This window comes from Manacus vitellinus, unplaced genomic scaffold (assembly GCF_001715985.3).
Source record: "Manacus vitellinus isolate BGI_N305 unplaced genomic scaffold, ASM171598v3 scaffold_3_pilon, whole genome shotgun sequence".
Taxonomy (NCBI): Eukaryota; Metazoa; Chordata; class Aves; order Passeriformes; family Pipridae; genus Manacus; species Manacus vitellinus.
This window is the reverse complement of record NW_021940535.1, coordinates 3,193,506-3,213,044: the sequence shown is the minus strand read 5'-3', so window position 1 is coordinate 3,213,044 and position 19,539 is coordinate 3,193,506. Positions and strand designations below refer to the sequence as shown.

The 19,539-nt window shown below is 40.5% G+C and overlaps 1 protein-coding gene across 9 annotated transcripts in view; it reads right to left on the bottom strand.

The window, feature by feature from the left end:
• The window catches only part of HECW1 (HECT, C2 and WW domain containing E3 ubiquitin protein ligase 1), a 249,104-nt gene that overhangs the window by 150,645 nt on the left and 78,920 nt on the right, over window positions 1-19,539 (bottom strand). For all 9 annotated transcript variants that reach the window (XM_029961855.1, XM_029961850.1, XM_029961853.1 and 6 more), the window contains exon 3: window positions 10,574-10,681. In XM_029961855.1, coding sequence (XP_029817715.1) covers window positions 10,574-10,681 — 108 coding nt within the window. The remainder of the gene's footprint in view (window positions 1-10,573; window positions 10,682-19,539) is intronic.

Sequence of the window (19,539 nt, the reverse complement as noted above, 5' to 3'; positions counted from 1 at the left end):
CCAGAGGCAGGAGAGAGAGGTGTCCACAACATGAAGGCTGCACCAAAAGCTGCTTCCCTTCCCAGAATCTGCCTGCTGAGCTGACAAGGATGCTTAGAAGCCTAGAGCTCTTGCCCACAAGCTGCCTAGGAAAGCTCCCTGGTGATCATCTACATCAAAAAGATTACACATTTATTCTGAGTCCTTTTTTACCCTTGTGTTTGCCCTCTCTACTTGGCTGGTTTTGTACTTCTGCCACTCAGACATCAATGTCTGGGGTAACACTGCTTGCAAGTTACAACAACCACAACCACAGCTTAAATTCTGATACATGGGTATTGCCCATCTTGTTTTTAACCCCAGCTACACCTCATGTTTGGAACATTGCCACAGTGTAATCCAAAATCAAAATCAATATTGTTTCTTATGGTGTAAATGATTTCTTTAAAAAAATAATCCATTTTTAAGGTTTTGTTAACATTTCCTTTTTGGATCTTCCAATGAACAGAACTTGTACAGTATCCCAGACATGAAAAAGAAATGGGTCAGGGAAAAAATAAAACCAAGATGTATAAAGAAAGATCATCTTTGAAAATGAAATAACACCTGTTCCATTTTTAGATTTGAGGCCCAAGACACATTTACATTTAGAGTTAGATAGGGTCTAGAGCTGCATGCTCTAACTAGACCTGCCTCGAGCCAGCAGTTGGACTAGACAACTCAAGATCATTGAACCATCATATTAATATCTTTTTTTGTGAAGGGGCCACTAAGAGGAAGTAAGATTATCAGTATATGCAGTCTAATCATGGAAAGCTGCCTTAAAATGGCCTCAGAGTGAGAAGCAATCAGATCTGTAGCTCTTACTCTCAGGAGTGAGTCTACAGCTATGAGTGAGCTGTGACAGATCACCTCAGGTGAGTAACAGGTCACTTCCCCACATCTTTGCTTCCTACCACTTCAGAAGTGAACAAGTACCTTCCAGGCACACAGGGTCTGCTGCCAAGGAAAAGGAAGGGTCTGGAATAAACACTCCTGGCTACTCTTAGAAGGCAGGACAGTGCTCAATGAGAGAATGTATAATGAAATTAGTATAGATAATTTAATGAGAGGGGAAGGATAGAAAGAAGCATCCTTCCATAAATTTAATTAATAAACAATTACAGCAAAACTATTTTGAGGTTGGGGTTTTTTTGTTTGGTTGGTTGTTGTTTTTTCTCCTTTTCTTTATATAAAAAGCTATTAGATATGGGAAGAAATGATAGCTATACTGATGGGGTAAAGTGAACATCTGAAGTATTGAAAGGGTTAGAGAAAAGCTTGAAAGCATAAAATGCTATTTGTTTGAGGCTCTCAAGATCCTATTACCAATATCAAAGACCTTGCAGAAAGATGTTTCTACTGGGCAGAAGTGTTTGAACCCTGCAGGGAGACAGCACTGACCTCCCACTCTCTTAGTCTGTTCTGGGTATAAATGGCATACATCTGGCAGTACCTACAGCAGGAAAGCCTGGACCAGGAGTAAGATAACAACAGGGCTATATTTACTAGCTAGTTAATGAGAAAACCCAATTATCAAAAGGTTTCCTGCATCATAGATGCACTTTTTCAGAAGCAGGATGAGTTATTACAGTATTGCACCACAGATATAATTCTGCCTTCCACATGGAAGGCCAAGTAAGTTTTGTCTGTCTAATAAAACTATCCATTGGTTGGATAAATATTGCCATAACTACCAGAAGGCAATGGGCAGGATGAGCTCACTAGCCTTCTGGCAGTCATCCTAGGAGGACAACTCTAATTCCAAACCTGGGCAGATGGAACTCACTTAGCCCTGTAAGGCCATCCATCTAAGAGAAGGACACTAATTAAACCTACGTCCTGAGGACCTCGCTGTCAGCGTCCAAGCTCGCTTGGCCCTGGCAGATGAGCCATAGGATTAAAGGGTGGGTCCAGTTCTGTGCATGCTGCGTCTCACCTAAAACAATCCATTGCGCAGGCTCGATATATCCACCAGAAGGCATGAGAAACAGAATGTCTGGCTGAAATCAGACAACAGTATAGCAGGGTTACAAGCAAATTGCAAAAAATTCCTCAAGTGCACGATATGGTCAATGGTATACTGGGTGATACCAAAGCCAAAGCAGAAAACACACTGCATGTGCAGGAGTTCTGATCCTAAAGCAAGTACAACATGGCTGAGAATATTGCTGATATGACTGGAAGACCAAAATGAACATTTATGTGGACCCGTATTTTCAAACTTTGGGACCTACAGTTAGACTCCCCCAGATCCAAAGCAAAGATCTACCATTTCTTCCATGGCACATTCCAGGTACGGAGTGGACTCATGGCTTCTACTTGTTTTACTCTATACTGGGGAGCAATTGCATGATCAATAAACAATTCCAGAAGTACTGAAGGATGTAGGCCCTACCTGATACCTCCAGTGAGATCTGGAGAAGAGGGAGTGGCCCAGACCAGAAATTATAGCTGTCCACAAATTTTTGTGCTGCAGCATGGACAGATTCAAGCAGGAACTACTTTAAGGACCACATAGCCTGTTTTCAACCTCCTGGTACTGGCAGCACTACTGGATGCTCCTCAGGCCTTACTTGTTTCTTGTAAAGGGTGTTAAGCAACAAGCTCCTGGTTGGAAAACTCTTTGTCAATTTTCCCCTTACTTTAAGATCAAATGAGCCTGAAAGAAGGCCAGTGTCATGTGTCCACCCACAAGTCACAAATCTCCCAAGTTAGGAGAGTTGGTAAAATTAGGGGACTGAGCAGATGTGTGCAGAGAAAAATGATAATGGGGACGAAAAAAACAATGTGACGAATGAAGAAGAGAACAGAAAAGGGCTGTGATTCTCCCCTCCCTCCCGCCTTATTGTCAAGCATCTTCTTCCCAAGATACAAAATCACATGCTGTTGCATCTCATAATGGGAGGCACATCTGGTACCTCAGGCAGTACCACTTGGCACTAGCTTGCACCTGACCTGGGGGCCAGGTATCCTCACTAGGCTGCACTTTTTCTGCCAGTTCAGCCAACGAGATGACTCTTCGTCCTTCCTAGGTAAAGGACTGACCAGGCAAGTCTCAGGTTGTTGGACTACAAGGGAAGTTACTGCTATTCCTCAGCTTGACAACTTCTGGGAAAGAAAACAAAAAGCAGATCCAGTGTGCTCAGAGCTGGCTTAAAAATAAAAAATGAAACAGAAAAAAAGAGGAAAGAAAATCCTGATTCCTTCATTACCACCTCTTTTGAGGCTCATTGTAACTTCAGTGAGGCCACAACAAACCTCTCCCATCTCTCCAGCAGAACAACAAAAGGAAGAGGAATGTACTATTTAGCAGGGCACAATTATTTTCAAGGTACAACTGTTAAGTAAATCCCAATAGCTCAGACTGCAGACAGACTAGAGGTAGCCTAAAATTACCAGATGAGAAACTAAGCAGGGAGTACAGAAATTGAAGTCTTATGTGCAGTTATACCCATGCATTGGCAAGTCACTTCTTCACTTTGTGTCTCTGTTTCCATCTCATCTATTAATCTATCTTTTCTATCTCAGCTTTGAAGTTAGGTGTCAAACATTTGCACTGAATGCATCTGACATTAGCTCTTTAGGACAGAAACTATCTTAGTACATAGAAAAGAAGATCTACTCTTCTTGGCAGACACTAGACACTACTGTAATTAAAAAAAAAACTCAAAAGGTCTGAAAGTTGACAAACAACAGATCTGTGCATCCAAACCTGGTCTCAAAAGCACCAAATCTCAGTATAATTAGCACTAAAACTTTGGTTAAATGTTACTGCAACTTCTTGACCACTTTGTTGAGAATTAGATGATGTCCAGTCTCCAATGCATTGATACAATGTCTATACTCAGTCTACAACTTCCTCATGAGGGGAAGAAGAGGGGCAGGCACTGATCTCTTCTCTGTGGTGACCAGTGACAGGACCAAGGGAATGGCCTGAAGTTGTGTTGGGGAGGTTTAGGCTGAATGTTAGAAAAAGGTTTTTTACCCAGAGGGTGGTTGGGCACTGGAAGAGGCTCCCAGCCAAGTGGTCACAGCACCAAGCCAGACAGAGTTCAAGAAGTGTTTGGACAATGCTCTCAGACACATGGTGTGACTTTTGGGGATGGTCCTGTGCAAGGCTAAGGGCTAGACTCAATGATCCTTGTGGGTCCCTTCCAACTCAGCATATCCTGTGATTCTGTGCAGATTAAGTGGCTGAGAAAAGACTCCATGTAAGCTGTGGTCTCTGTGACTGGGAACTACGGCTTAGTACAGAAAGATTTGCTCTTACATTAATGCCTAAGATCAGGCATTATTTCTCATTTAAAGTTTTCCAGTTTGCTGAAAAAGCAAAGGCTTTTTAATTTCTTTAAGCACTGTCATGAAAAGCACAGGACAGGTAGTGTGGGGACCAGCGAGGTGTCACTAAGCATGCATGTTGCAACACAAGCATCTCCTTTCCTGTGTGTGAATGAAAAAACAGCAGCCCTGATCTCCAAAGCACAAACAAAATATGCCCAAGTGTCAAAACAAGTTGTGTAAAGGGAGAAAAAGACTGAGAAAAACCCAATTTCTAGACAAGTCTTTTGGTTAAGCTACCACAGTGCAACCGTGAAGGAAGCTGAGAAATAGCTGCCTAACGTCTTGTGTGGATTGGCCTATGTTTCCATTTATGATAGGTTGCTGCCTGCAAAAGAAAGACTTTGCAAGAGGAAAACGAACAGGAAATACAGTAACAGCAAAGATTAAAGGGCTGAACAAAGGATCCCAGGCACAGGGTTCCTGAGGAACCTCAACATCCCTGAACCAGGAAATGCCTTAATCCGGTTTCAGACTGTGCTCCTCTTCCCAAAGCTAAGCCTGGCTGAAGTGTAGTATTAAACTACTATAAGAGTAACAGGCTGAGGAAAAGAAGGAGGAATTTAAAAATTCTGTGTAGGGTTGAAGACAGCCAAAAAACATCAATAAGCCTAATACATGTGCAAGGAGATGAAGAGAAAGAACCTCAAAACTATGGCATGTCTTCCTTGGGAGAGAGACAAACAGTAGATGCACTTTTTGGGGCATAAGTCTCTCTTATTGCTTCATCTCTGTTTTTTCTCCAACACCTTTAACCATTCTGCTAAATAGTCTGTTAAAGATGCTTCTGTGTTGCTCTGGCTTTTACCATCTGTGGACTCACAAAGGTTGAAGTCATGCAGCATGACTGTAGATCGCGCTAAAAGGTGTATCAGGATAGACTTCGACAGCCTTGTCTGTATTTTCCCTTCTCACATGCTCTTTCATGAAATATATGATGTGAAAGACACTGTAGCAATGAAAATGGAAACAGGAAATTATTTTAGTGGGCTAGACTTGTCAACAGTGTGTCCCGAAAATACTCTAGTTTCATTAGAGCTTTTGTTGATATGACTGTGCCTCATTTATTTGGAAACATTCAAGGCTAGAACATCCTTCAGTAATTTGTACCTTCAAAGTACAAAGTAGGCCTTATATCAGCCTCCTAAAGATATGCAAAAGATATGTTTTCTAGAGAGAGTCCCGGATGAAAGGGCTGATTGCCAGTTTGGGGACATTCCTGTACCTTTCCATAAATGCACACATATATGGCATATATTGACCATGACCTAGAACATACACCTTCTACCTGCAGATATACCAGGATGTCTCAGATCTCTGACTTTAGTTGTACCTATTTTTTACCATTATTTCCCTGTCAGTAAATAAGAGTAAATGAGTACCATTTCTGTCTCCTGCAAGGCCTGTCATCCATCTTTCTTATTAAAAATGCAGCAACAACAACAGAAACAAATTTAAACAAACAACTACTGCATAAGTGTCTGCATAAAAATGCCACATGGATGACTGGTCATCCTTGGAAGTGGTTCTTAGTTGACAGTAAAACACCTACAGAGGCTAATAGATTAAGGGGGGAGTCCCAGGTATCTGGCTATCTCTGGTGCAATTCTGAATAGTGTCAAAACCTTACTCAGTATAGTAAGGATAAGCTAGTTTGATACTGTGCTCACAAGATGATGCTGCACCACACCTCAGTGAAACAGTTTCCTGCATACCCTTTCTCCGTATTGTTGTATAAGCCAAAAAGTGTGCCAGAAGCTGCAGTGAGACAGAGCATGTTTCCTTTCCTGGAAAACCCACTACAGGCTGGTTCTTTCACTGCAGTGCTCTCCAAGCCTGAACACAAAGCATATACCCCTAGTGGCACCCAGCCTCTCTTGGCTCCTCCCTCTCCACAATCCCTGACCATTTCATGGCTACAGTGGGTGTTTCCTGTTTATCACTGACTGTCAGAAAAACCCAAATTGCCAGACTTCTGCAGAAATGCAAAACTGGCTGTAGTGCAACATTGCTTCTGCAGCTGTTAAGGCTTTTTGTTTGCTGAGTATTAATAGGAGATGAGTTCTGTTCTGCTGGCATTCATGCTGTAATTTGGAAGCAATTCCCTCTCTGGCTCATACCAGTTACATATCTATCTGGCAACATTATGTTGCAAGTTTGTGAAATCCAAAGCAGAAAGGCATGCGCTTCTCTGGGAAAGATATTAATCCTTTTCAAGGTGAAAAAGTAGATCACTAAAACAAACACAAACTTTAAACATCTGTCGTATCTGAAAATGCTGTATGGGTATGAGTAAAGAAATTATTTTTGTTTAGAAAACAGATAAGGCCTTGTAGATGCTCTCAATGCAGGCTATCAGCAAATTCAAAAGCAACACATATTTTGCCCAAATACCCCCAAAAACATAGAAGCATGTTTCAAAAAAAAAGAAAACTATTTTGCATTGTGACTGACCTACCTCACAAAAACATTTTCTTAACCAAGTGAGATTTTAAATACACCTGAAAAAGGTACATTTAATGGCTCCGACTGGGCAGTCCACTGAGAATACTGTGAAAGTACAGCTTAAACAACAGAGAAGCATCTGAAATTTCAGAATTTCAGTTTTATGGAAGAACAAGAAGGCAAATTAAGGCAGAAAATCATTGAAATTTCTTTCCATGTTTTCCTTCGTGTTCTCCACTTGTGATGCACTTCTCATTGCTCGTTTCTTCTTCCCATAGCAGCACGTGCACAACTGCTTTCTAGTGTGGTCCTTTAGGCTGACCCTCTTGGCCAGTAATTATCATTATAATTGTGTTGGATAAATTTCTGTTGTGATAATCTGCTACCATGAAGAAAATAACCTGCAGACGCTTTTCCCTTTACTCACGCCTATTTCAGGTCCCAGACCATCGCATTCCAATTACTATCTACAGTGATTAGATGTCAGCAATCTGCTAAGTACCTGAAGAGTGGCATAATGACTACAGGTTACATGGTAAGAGTGTCATATTTCATTTGCTTCTTAGTTTTCAAAAATGTAGGAAAGAAAGGATAACTAATTGGGGGACATTAAGGCTTTTCAACAAAATGCTCCCAAATATTTTATATATGCCTCCATAATCAATACAGAAATGAATACTAATTCTCTATTTACTTGACCTCCTTTCTAATACTTCTTTTTTTCATATTAATGGGAATTTCACTGTTACAAATCAGCTAGTCTTTAATACCTTTGATTTTTCAAGTTGCCCCATATAGCTCTTTAATAAAAAAAGGCTCAAAGTTATATTTTTAAGCTCTTTATGTCGAATGGCTGGCTGGTCATAGCATAAGCGTAATTTCCTTAAATGTGGTATAAAAACAACCTGGGGGGAGTCCTACAGTCTAACTGTACGCAGTAGAAAAACTTTGACTCCTGAGGTTGGCCAGGATGATTCCCATGGTCCCTCTATAATAATCCTAATACAATAGCACCACCAAAAATATTAAACCTTTATATATTTCAAGACCAGGAACCACACCAGTCTGTATGGGATGCCTGAAATTCTTGAGAAACTTAAATTCTCTATATAAAGCCGACTCTTTATTTGGCCATACAGCAATCTCCCCTTTATCATAGCTCCTGCCAGCTATCATGGGCCAAACACTGCAGTGTATATCTCAACCTTTTCTGAAGCTCTGTGTGGTTGATTAATAGCCAATATTGACTCGTGGTGAAAAGATACCAAAGTACAAACAATTACAGGAAAAGCAAAAGAAGAAATTAAGAGCTGCCTTTGCAACTGAGCTACTCTGTTTTATAGAGAATTAATGCTGTAATCAGCAATGCTCCAGTCAATAGCAAGTTAAGGGAATCATAACATATTACATGGAAAAACAATACAGATATCTTGAAAATAAATTACCATATCTTAGCTACATTTCTTATCTGAGTTTGATTTTGATGACCAGTATCTTTCTGATTCTTGCACACCATATTGTGTGCTATGCAACATAAAAGGAAGATATGATCTCCATCCGAAAAATAACAGTCTGAAGAAAGATTGTTTACACCATCCTCTTTGGATAGAAAATACTTCAGGTTTTCAGACACTGCAGCTTTTAACATAACATTTAATCAAATGCAAAGCTGTGTTCTTCCATATATAAGACTCAACAATGAGCGGGAATTCTCAAATGTGCCTTTAGAGATATAAAATTGACATACATCAACATTCTTCACCACTTCCCACTTCAGTAGTCAAGTAGCTCTAAGAGTATCCACATGTGCTGCTATTTACTACTGCCTACTTCATTTTCTCCTGTTTTAATTCTGGACAGGGCAATGATTTGTCCTTGATGAGTGCACTGGCGCAATCTCAGGGCTGACATTCACAACCTAATGGTATCAGCATAACAAATTACCAAGAGGCAGCAACTTACCAACCATGGGCTGCCCAACTATGGTGTAGTACAACTTAGTTTTAAGCATCAGTGAAGGATGGTTATGCTAATTTGCATTTTCTTACAGTAGGGTAAGTGAAGAATGCACATGCAACCAATTAACAAAAGCTACTGTGTCTCAGCTAATGGGGGCAACCTATTAACCTGACATAATTCATTGTGCAGTTGAGCCCTTAATGAAAAGTGGCCCAGCTAAAGAGGCTTTTGTATTGTGGATCAGGCAAGAAAGCTACTAGCAGCCTAGTAAACTTCCTCAATAAACCAAGGTACTAAGGTCTCCTCAAATTTCAGTCTGGGATTTTGTATCTTCTTTCCACGCTTCTTTAACAGCTAAAAGAAAATATGATCAGTCTCAAAGATTAGTGACCATGGCTCAAAGCAGCTGCAAATTAGAGTCTGCTTTACAAGTTAGATCCTGCAATGAATTTCTGTCCCAAAACCAGGATAACTACACCCAATGTTCTTATATATTAAACAGTTTCCCATCTATGTATTTTTAAAAACACAAGATATAAGCATCCTGTATGTCCTGTAGACATTTCAGTGGCTCCCTTAATTCTTTAGAGCAGCATTCTCAATTTAGTTAAACACTAGGAATTACAGATCATCAGAAATGCCTCATATTGCAAAGAGATAACCTGTTTCTAGGACTGAGTATCTGTAAAATGTTTACATGTAGCATCCTTGCTGATACCAAATACTTAAGGTCAACGCTGGAGATAAAGGAAGTATAACTCTTGGCCTTTACAAATCCTTTAGAATATAGGTTATATCAAAGATTCCTTTGATTGCTCTCAAATTTAGACAGTCTTAAACACATATACCTGACTGTCAAGCAATTTATAAATGCTCTTACCAAATGTCTGAATTTTGTCCAGGAGGCTCAGATAGATCATTGGAAACATTCAGTACAATTGTAAAACTGAAATTGCTACTCTTCTTCATGCTTAACTCCTCCTTAAGGATACATGTGGCTCTTTCACTGCAGATGTTTTGCTATAGACCTCGGTCCAGTCTTTTGAGTACCCTATTTCTATTCTCCAAAAATGACCATGAATTCCATTCACACTAGCACGTGGCAACTCTTTGAAAATAGGAAGGATTCGAATGGTCAGAGACATGGGACAGTCAGGGCTGGAAATGTTAACTTGCTGTATATAAGGTACCTAGTTCTTTGCAGAAACAAATTTAGTGTTTCTGCATTTTCATTGCTAAGGGGGTGGAAAAGAGTTACACTGCATTGCATCAGATGCCCTGGGTAATATATTAATATTATGAGGAACAATTAATTTGAAATTAATGTACCTTGCTGCAACTACATACTGTTATACCTTTATTGGTCTAGATGATAATCAGAACTTGACTCTTTTTACTTTTGAATCCACCTGAATCTCGCGGAAGCTGGATACACCAGGAAGTTTTCCAATTAAAAGCTGGTGTGATTGAGATTATGCCCCTGAGTTAATACCATACTAAAGTTAATGCAGCTCATAGCGAATGATATAGTGCAAATAGCAGCAAATTGAGTAAAACATGTATTCATAACTGTATTTAAAAAAAAAAAGCAAATAAGTCAATGCCCACAAAATTTGTTTGCAGAAATTGCAGGTTTCTATTCCGCCAAGTGATTCAGTTTCTTTCAATACATTTGAAGATTTTGGTAACATTTTTGGCCTTTCCTAAGAGACGTATTGGGCATAAAAACATCATAAAAACAAATATAACAGTTCAATTATCTTTCTGCAGTGACTGAATTATAGCATAGCAGAATTGGAAAAATACTTACGCTCCACAAAGTAAGAGCTGGCATCAATCTTCCAGATAATCTGTCCACGGTGAGAGCCATTGACACCGCGGTTCTTGTAGTCCAGAAAGTTTTCAGACAAGACCTCATCTACAAATAAAGAAAACAGTCTCATCAAGAGCCTGTTATGACAATATGCATAGCAGAGAGTCAGGCTGAAAATAAGCCATTGGCTTGACAGGATATGACTGCTAGGCAGCTTGGCACCACATGTTGAGAAATTAGCTTTATCACTCATTTATATTTTTAAAAGTGCAGACTTTCTTAAAAATAACATCTTTTCCTGAAATCTAATTTTAAAAAACGCGTCCCTACAAAATTCTCAAACATGAAAACATCTAGCTTACCATGGATAAACCACTACCTAATTAAAATAATTATTTTAATCTAATAATAACATAGAATTATCCTCCTCCTTTGCACCAACTCTTCCTTTAAAAAAGCCCCACATAAAATAGCTACATGCAGGTGTCTGTACTATGTTTACTTGTACCACAACAGATGTGGTTATTTCTTGCAGCGTACCACAAGGGACAAATTATTTTTGAAGAATCCCACTCACCAGGTGCCTTCACAACCCTCGGCCTCCAAAACTGTTGTTGACTGACAACAAAACACTGTCCTCTTGCAGTGTTTGAGCCACCTAGCAGCTGTCAGACTACCAACCTCATCTTCAGAGAAGTCAAGGAATAGCCTATAAAAATTAATAACCTCTAAGAAGTTGCTGAGAACCAAGGCTGAAGAAGTGACCCCCTTGTACATGCAGGTCTGTTGTAAATAAAAGGTGGGCAGGTAGTGAGCCTGAGGAGTGGATTTTTGGTTGTCCACAGGTGCAAATTTTTAGTCTGTTTCCAAGTTTCATTTTACACTGCCTCAACAACCTGTTTTCCAGACCACTCTCAATCTGCAAGCCCCATGTGGTGCAGATGTGAGCAAACACATCCCAGCCTCCAAGCAAGGGCATGGTTCTGGATCCCTTTTTATCAAACAGCTCAAAAACCAGCCAGTGGGACCATGCTGCAGCCTCAGGCCCACACTCACCAACTTACTAGCTTATGCCCCACTTTCAAGCACATAAAAAGGCACATATTGCCACCATAACAGGCCAGCACTCATGGTTTTGACCGTCACTAAATACAAAAAATAAAATAGACATATGGAGACATTTCCAGCTGGTCACAGAGGAGTGGGGCTCGCGGGTATCCGAAATGGCCGCGAACTGAAGTGGTTGAAGCAGCAACCTCGGACGGGCTGGGCCGTGGCCTCATTGCTCCAGCTTCGGGGGGATGGAATGGATTTCACATCTGTGCTCTGACAAAGCAAAAGGCCACAATCTTTGCCTGCAGAGACCAGCCAGCAATCTCCCAGATTTTTCCCTTTAGAGATAAGGACAGTTTTAATTTTAACAGATTTGTAAAACTGTACCTTAACCAACTCAACCTTGCTACAGAAACAGTCCTGGGTGGGTGCTGAGACTCGCTTCTGAAGACAATTATATTAATTATTAGTCACCCTAAAAACTGAGAAAAAATGTGAACCACTCAATCTGAGATTAAAATACATCAATTGTAAACACTGGGATGAATTGGCTTTGTTGTTACATATATCAACAAGAAAACAAAGATAATGCCACCCATACAACAAGGGTCACTGTGCCTGAGGACAGACTGATAGTGTGACCAAATGCAGAGCAAAAGACACAGTCCAACAGACAAAGCTGAGAAACTCAAAGACTATCACATTAGTTAAAAAAAGGAAACTTTAAATTGAAGGAAACTACACTTTCACTGAAAGAGTAAAGCAGCAAGAAGATGTCGACATTGTCCCATTGGTTTTACACAGTCATGTTCTCAAAGGAGGAAGGTAAGCAGGTACCAACACTGAACTGTTCAATGCTACTCTCTTGAGAGATTTACAACAGAAATCCTTTTAAAGAAGTCATTAACGATTGCAATGGATAATTATAAATAGCAATGCTATCTACAATAAATTTTTCCTTTGCTGACTTGCTAATTGTAGGAAATTATTTCACTTAGCTGCGTTTCACGCTTTGTATTGAAGTATACCTCTGCAGTAACCCTTCAATAGTAAAATCCTCTGGTATGATTTCTGCTCTTCTGCTATACTTTATAGCTGGTTCTGTCTCTTTTAAATTCTTTTAAATTAAAAAAAGGCAGATAAGTATACAACCGTTACTCTCAGAGTTTGGTTTACTAAGGAATCCCTTCAGTGTAGGGCCATCCTGGATACAGATTATCGAAGATTACCCACATCATTCTGTGGAAGTAGGAACACATGTACATGAGAGAAAACTTAAACTTATTAACTGTCCCTTTTTGCTTTAGCAGGGAAAACACTTCATACTTAAAGATGAGCACATACTGAAATGCTGCACTGAGATGGAGCCTGGGAACCCTGCCTGGCTCTCATCTTGCTGGGGTGCTGAGAACATCCCTCAGTTCCAGCATGCTGCTTTCTGGCTTCATCACTTCTGATATTTATTTGTCATATTTAGTCTCTGTAAGCTGCTGGAGATGCTCCAACACCTGCCATGTTATTAAGATGTATGGGTAATCACTGTTCCTCAAAATATATTGTTTATAAAATACCATGCCTGCTTAAGGAGGCTTAGTTGAGCTGGACTGGATGGCCTTGCTTAAGAAATTGCAGACATTTTTAAGCTAGAGTTTAGTGGCACAAGACATTTCAGAATCAGCTTTAAAATATTGTGTTCATACACAGTATCTGAAGGGGCCAGCTGGCACTGCCACTGCATGGGCTGTTGTCCTCTTCCCGCAGCTGGCACAAAGGCAGCGTGAACTCTGCATCACGTAACCTCTCTAACTTGACAGAGGGGCTGACATATGCCCATATCCAAACTAAATCCCATTCCTATTGCAAGCTGAGCCAATGGGGAGTACTGCAGAAAGCTGTTTCCTCCTTTCTGTTGAAAATGTACGGGAAGTCTGGAAAACCAGGCTGAGAAGAAAGGTCACTATCCATCTGCATGTCCAAGGTAGAAGAACACAGAAGGGAAGGGATAAGCAAGCTTATCCCTTATGGTTACAGCTGACAGGTGAAACCATAGGAAAGCTGGAACAAGCTGCTCCCACTGAATAGCACCTGCACGCTGCCTCCTGCCATGGAGGCAAGAGACAGGGGTGTGCAGGAAGGACAGCGTCCAGAGCAAAGCAGGTCCCCAAGGAAGGGATACACACATGGAACTAGCCATGTGCACACAGTTTATGGACAGTGACCACTGAAATACACACTCAGGCAGCAGAAAGGATATTTCAATATGACTTTATGGAGCTCTGCAATATGCAGGTCACCTCAAAAAGGAGCAGCGGAGCCTTTAAGTATAAAACCAATTTTCTATATAAAACGTATTCGTCATGATGTAGAAATCCAGAATGTAGATTCTTCTCACAGTCAGTTTTAAACCCTGACTGTCTCTTTTGAAAGGCTAGGTACTTTCCTATTTCCAAAGAAATAAAACTTATTTTTAGTCCAGTAGGAATTCATGTTCATTGGGATTTTTAAGCCAGACAAATTTTATCTCTAGAAAAATACATTCAGGTCCAAAAGGGAAATCTCGCTCTTTCATTTTTTGAAGGTATGTATTTTTGGGAGGTGGAAGATAAGAAAGAAATATCCTCTGGCAAGTCAAAAATAGAAGTAGTTGAAACTCGTCAGGAGGCTGGAATGTATGAATATGCCTGATCGACCTGTTTTAATTGGCAAGTGATACTATTCCAGGCATGCTATTCCTGGAACATGGACATCATGTATGTAGCACATTGACAAAGAAAACTCTGCATGTGAAATACAGAGCTGTTAAGTGGACTACATATATGTGCATATGTATGTACCTATATTTATCAACATTCATGCCATACATAAGTGAGTAGATGGTGTGGTATGTAAAGGAGAAAGAGTATGTGCAAAGGAAAATAAATTTAATTTCCTGTTTCTACTGAAAATCCCTATAACAAAGGAACTGACCTTTAAAACATGTTGCATCCTAATTCCCAAAGGTAAATGGTGAAATGCCTCATTTCACCTCCACACAAAAAGAAGAGCAGAGTTAATGCTGCTCCCTTTCATATATTTCAGCCAGCAGCTAATGGCTTTTGACATTTTTCCAATGAGGCACTATAACGCATCTCCCTCCCTCTATTTTTGAAATGTGATTAACCTTTAAACTAGCTCTCTATTTCCTCTGCATAGCCTGGGTTTGGCCCCGCTTGGCCAAAAAGCAAACACTTTGCCATTGCCCTCAGATCTGTGGCTTCATTTCCCTGCATGGTAAACAGCTAACTAATTAGGAAAGTGTAAAATGAGGGAGTATTCAGCATGTGCTGCACTTTGAAAATCATTAGTTGCTCCTGGAGCTAGAGACAGGGATGGTGAGGGTGTCTGAGATGGGGAGCCAGCAGATATTGCTCTCTGGTTCTCCTGCTCTGGGGCACACAGAAGCATCGGCTGCCTCTTGCTGAAGCAGCTGCAGACCTGCAGAGCTGCACTGGGACAGGAGCAGCAGCTCCCACAGACCTCCCACACCTCACACAGTCCCCTAGAGGAAACTGAGAAGGTGATGCATGACCCAGAGCCAGGCAGCTGGGGCCTGAATAGCAGCCAGAGGGACCAAGGCATGCTAGAAACAAATGGTTTGGGAACCAACAGCAATTCTGATGAACTATTTCTCCTCACTAAGCCAGATACCTCCAAGCACAGCATTTTACTGCTAAAAATATTCTGTGCTGTCACTTCCATGCTGGGCATCCCAATATACTTCAAAAGCACTAGAGAGAGAGAAAGAGAGAGAGAGAGAGAAAGAACCATGGCCACCAAAGAAAGCTATCTTTCAGATGAAAGACAGTATCCAGCTGACAAAAAGCATGCTGTTCTTCAGAGGAATTAGGGAAAATGTTGATTGAGGCCACCCCTCCAAAAGATCCGTAAAATATGTAATGGTGACTTTAAGTGCTCTCAGCAGCCTACACTAAACAGACAGGACTTCCATATTTGAAAGCTTGCCTGAAATTCCCACAGAGAAACAGATAGTCAACACATCTTCCTCAGAAGGACTGATGGAGTTCAAATTACAAATAGCTGAGTGACCCTTTTGGTCTGCTTGGTTTTACTTAAGAAGCAGAAATGGAAAACCTACTCTGCTATCTCAATATTTTACTGATATATATGATCAGCCTATCTTTTCACATTCTCCATGACTAACCACTATACAATTTAGAATAACCTGTGTTACCTTCAAAGAAACAAAAAATTAACATGAGACTGGAATGCAGTGTCAGTTTAAGTGCCTGATCTTGGTACACTATTCCAGTCTCTTATCCATCACTAATTTGATTTAGCACTACATTCTACATCATTTGCTTTCTATAAACTTAGGGCAATTATGACACAAAAATAAAAACTATGCTTTATGTCTTGATCTGTTATGAAAAAGAAATGCTGCACTTCTGAATTTACAGAAGGACTTCCAGTCTTCAGCTGAATAAATTTGCTTTAGTTTGAAATTTAAAAGTGCTTTTGGTCAATATGTATGTCTTTACTATAATGAAATATAAAAATAGCTAGTAAAATGCTTTTAAAAATAATTTTCTATACAAAGTGGTATAGAGCTCTGGTTGATCTGCTTTGCAACTTGCATGGAAAGCTGCAGGAAAGGGATTTTGTAAATCACAGAATTAATTAGGTTGGAAAGAACCTCTGAGATCATCAAGTTCAAACTATGACCAAACACCACCATGTCAAGTAGACCATGGCCCCAAGTGCCATGTCCAGTTGTTTTTTTTTAAACACTTCCAGGGATGGTGACTCCATCACCTCCCTGGGTAGTCTATTCCAATGTCTAATCATCCTTTCTGTGAAGAAATTCCTCCTAATGTCCAACCTAAACCTCCCCTTGAGCAGCTTAAGACCATGCCCTCTTGTCCTATCACTTGTTGCCTGGGAGAAGAGGCCAATCCCACCTGGCTACAACCTCCTTTCAGGCAGTTGTAGAGAGTGATGAGGTCTCCCCTGAGCCTCCTCTTCTCCAGGCTGAACAACCCCAGCTCCCTCAGCCTCTCCTCATAGGACTCGTGCTCCAGACCGTTCAGAGAATGTCAATAAAATAAAACAAAATTATTTTGCAAGATAATACAAGTGTAAGCCATGGATAACTGTCTTATTTCTGATGTTTATTCTCTTACTACCCAATTTATCACTTGAAGAAGAACTGTGATGACAACAGCCTCTACAATTCACAAGTGTAGCTTGCAGTGAGTTGTATCAGACCATGCAAGTGTTTCCTTTTGCAACCCTTTAGCATTGCAAAACCTAGCCCTTGGAAATCATGCTTCCAAAGAGCTGTACAACACAAGCAGTCATCATTCTGCAGAAGAGGAGCTATTAATGAGAAATATATGCAGAAGATGTAGATACCAATTTCTTATTTACAAAGATATCACAGTAAAAAAAAAAAATCACAAATAATGGCTATCATTATAGGAGTCAATAGGAACATTTTCATTGACTTCAGCAGCTACATATTAAGCTCCAGTATGGATTGAAACTTCACTGTTAATTCATTTGCCAATTTCTGCTGCAGGCAATGAATATAGTACAATTTACAGTTAGCATCCCTCCTTCTATAACTTCTTAGGGAGAAGAGTGCTGAACAAGGGTCTAATCCTCCATTGGTGCTGCAAGCTTAGTCCCTGATCTAAGAGTTTTGCATATACTTTTTTTTCAAGTACATGAATGGTTCCATTTTTATCTCCCCAAAATAACCCAGTTAAAAAAAAATAAATTGGGAAGGAGAAAACGAGTGGAGAAGAGCAGTGAGAGGAAGACATGGCAAGAGAAAGACCAAAGGAAAGAAGGGAGATAGAAGAGCATAAATTGTGATAAAACAGAGTTGTCAAAGTTGCAGCAATTCTTAGTCACTGAGGGCAGAAGACGGTGGTCCTAAGTAAAACTGCTCTAGGCATACAGAAAGGTAGGCATGTTGGTTTAAAACCTGAACCACCGAATCTGAAGCAGAAAGAATTACCCAAATGACGTCAGCCACTCTTAAAATCAAGGAGTTGCAACTTTCAGCAAAACACTTACCTTTGAACATCTAGCTTCCTTTCAGAGCCACTTATGACATCATCAAAGGATGATGATGTCACCACTCCAGCAGCCTCCAAAAAATGGGAGATACCATTCTCATCTTTCACGATACCAACACCAATTAAAAAAGCAAACAACTGCCAGTTACAGAGACCCTATTAAATCTTGGTAATGATATGCCTGTGGGTTTTCAGAAGGCTCTGGATGAAGTGTGGATTCAGTTTGTCCTCACTGTTCTGCCCTCCTTGCACTTGAGCTAACCCCACTGAGAGCCTGAGCTCTGTCACTTGAGGGTCTTGCCTCTCCTTCCCTGCAACAGTGGAGCCTTTGGCTAAAAGCAGAGCTGGTGGCAACAGGCTTTATTCTTCTATGGTGTCCTTGAGGCATTTGGGACCTGTGCTCTGGAGCAAGCCATCACTCACCTATTTCTCTTCAACAACCACAAATCTTCGTCTGAAAAGGTAAAAAGAATGAGGAAAGCAAAGAGCTGAGGCTCAGCAATAACAACCTGCAGAGGCTAAAACCTCCCCAGCAGATGTCAGGTTGCAGTGGGATGAGCATCTGTCCAGTTATACGGGTCATTTGGCTCTGCATACATTTGGAAGTGTGATAGTATCCACATAGCTCTGAGTGCTACTTCAGCTATGCCTGTCCCAGCTACGGGCTCTGCTTTAAAGCTCCTGCACTTCCAGGTTTGTTCTTACCCCTGCAGCAGATGGACCACATCTGGGTTTAAGTACAGCAACAGCTCCACTTCAGCTATGCATTGCACAAACTTCCCCACAATTAATGATGCCCAGTTTGCATACAGAACTGAAAACGGGAGGGAGGAATCCAAACAAGGATGATCAAATTGCCCCAGTGAAGACACACTACGCGTGGTAAGGTACAACATGGAAGAGTTTTGTTTGATTTTTTTAATATAACAATGGTTCTAAAGTTCCCACAGTCAGCAGAAGCTTCTCTATTGACTACAGTGTAATTTGGAAAATGAGGATTAGGAGAAAACAGTGCACCCATGAAATTTGCTGGAAAATATTAAAATAAGAGACACTGCAGGCCTCAGGCAGTATAAAGACATGATATAAAGGGACATTGGAAGATCTGAAAGGTGAATGAGGATGACATTTGTCCAGGTGAACAATGTTCATTAAATAGGGGGGAAATATATTTGAAAAATGGGCTTACAGCACTGTTGAAAGACATAACAGCAGACAGTACACTAGACAGGAGCCTGAGATCTGATAGAATAGTAAAAAAAACCCAAGCCAAACACAACTCAGATGTGTGCACTGAAGCACCATGGTGCAAAGAATCTCTGGAGAATCTGGACTGATTTTATCTGAAAAATGGTATTCAATTATAAACTTATTACAAAGTGGAAGATTTCCAGCGAAGAAAAAAAAATGTCTTCAGGGCTGGAGAGATCAATGAATGAGAAACATTACAAAAGGTCAGTGCATACACAGTCATTACAGTAGTTGTGGAGGGCAGCATGGGAATATTTCAGTGTTATGAACACTGCATTTAAGTGTTATAAACACTAAGGAGTGGGAATGATTTAGTTCTAAACCAGAAAACTAAGAAAAGAAAAACATATGCTGAACCTTCAAAATCCACATGGCTGGCTTGGCAACCTCTACAAAACAAATCTTTCTGCTTTAAGCCTTATCCTGCCAAGAATTTGACGTCTGTGCAGTCCACTGTTTGTGCTGTGATTGATTCTATCCAGTCAACAGTCTTAACGTGCTACATGAATTGTGCTTCTTTTGAAGTAGAGGCCAAAACACGGCTTTTGGTGCACCAATATCCCCCACTGAATGATT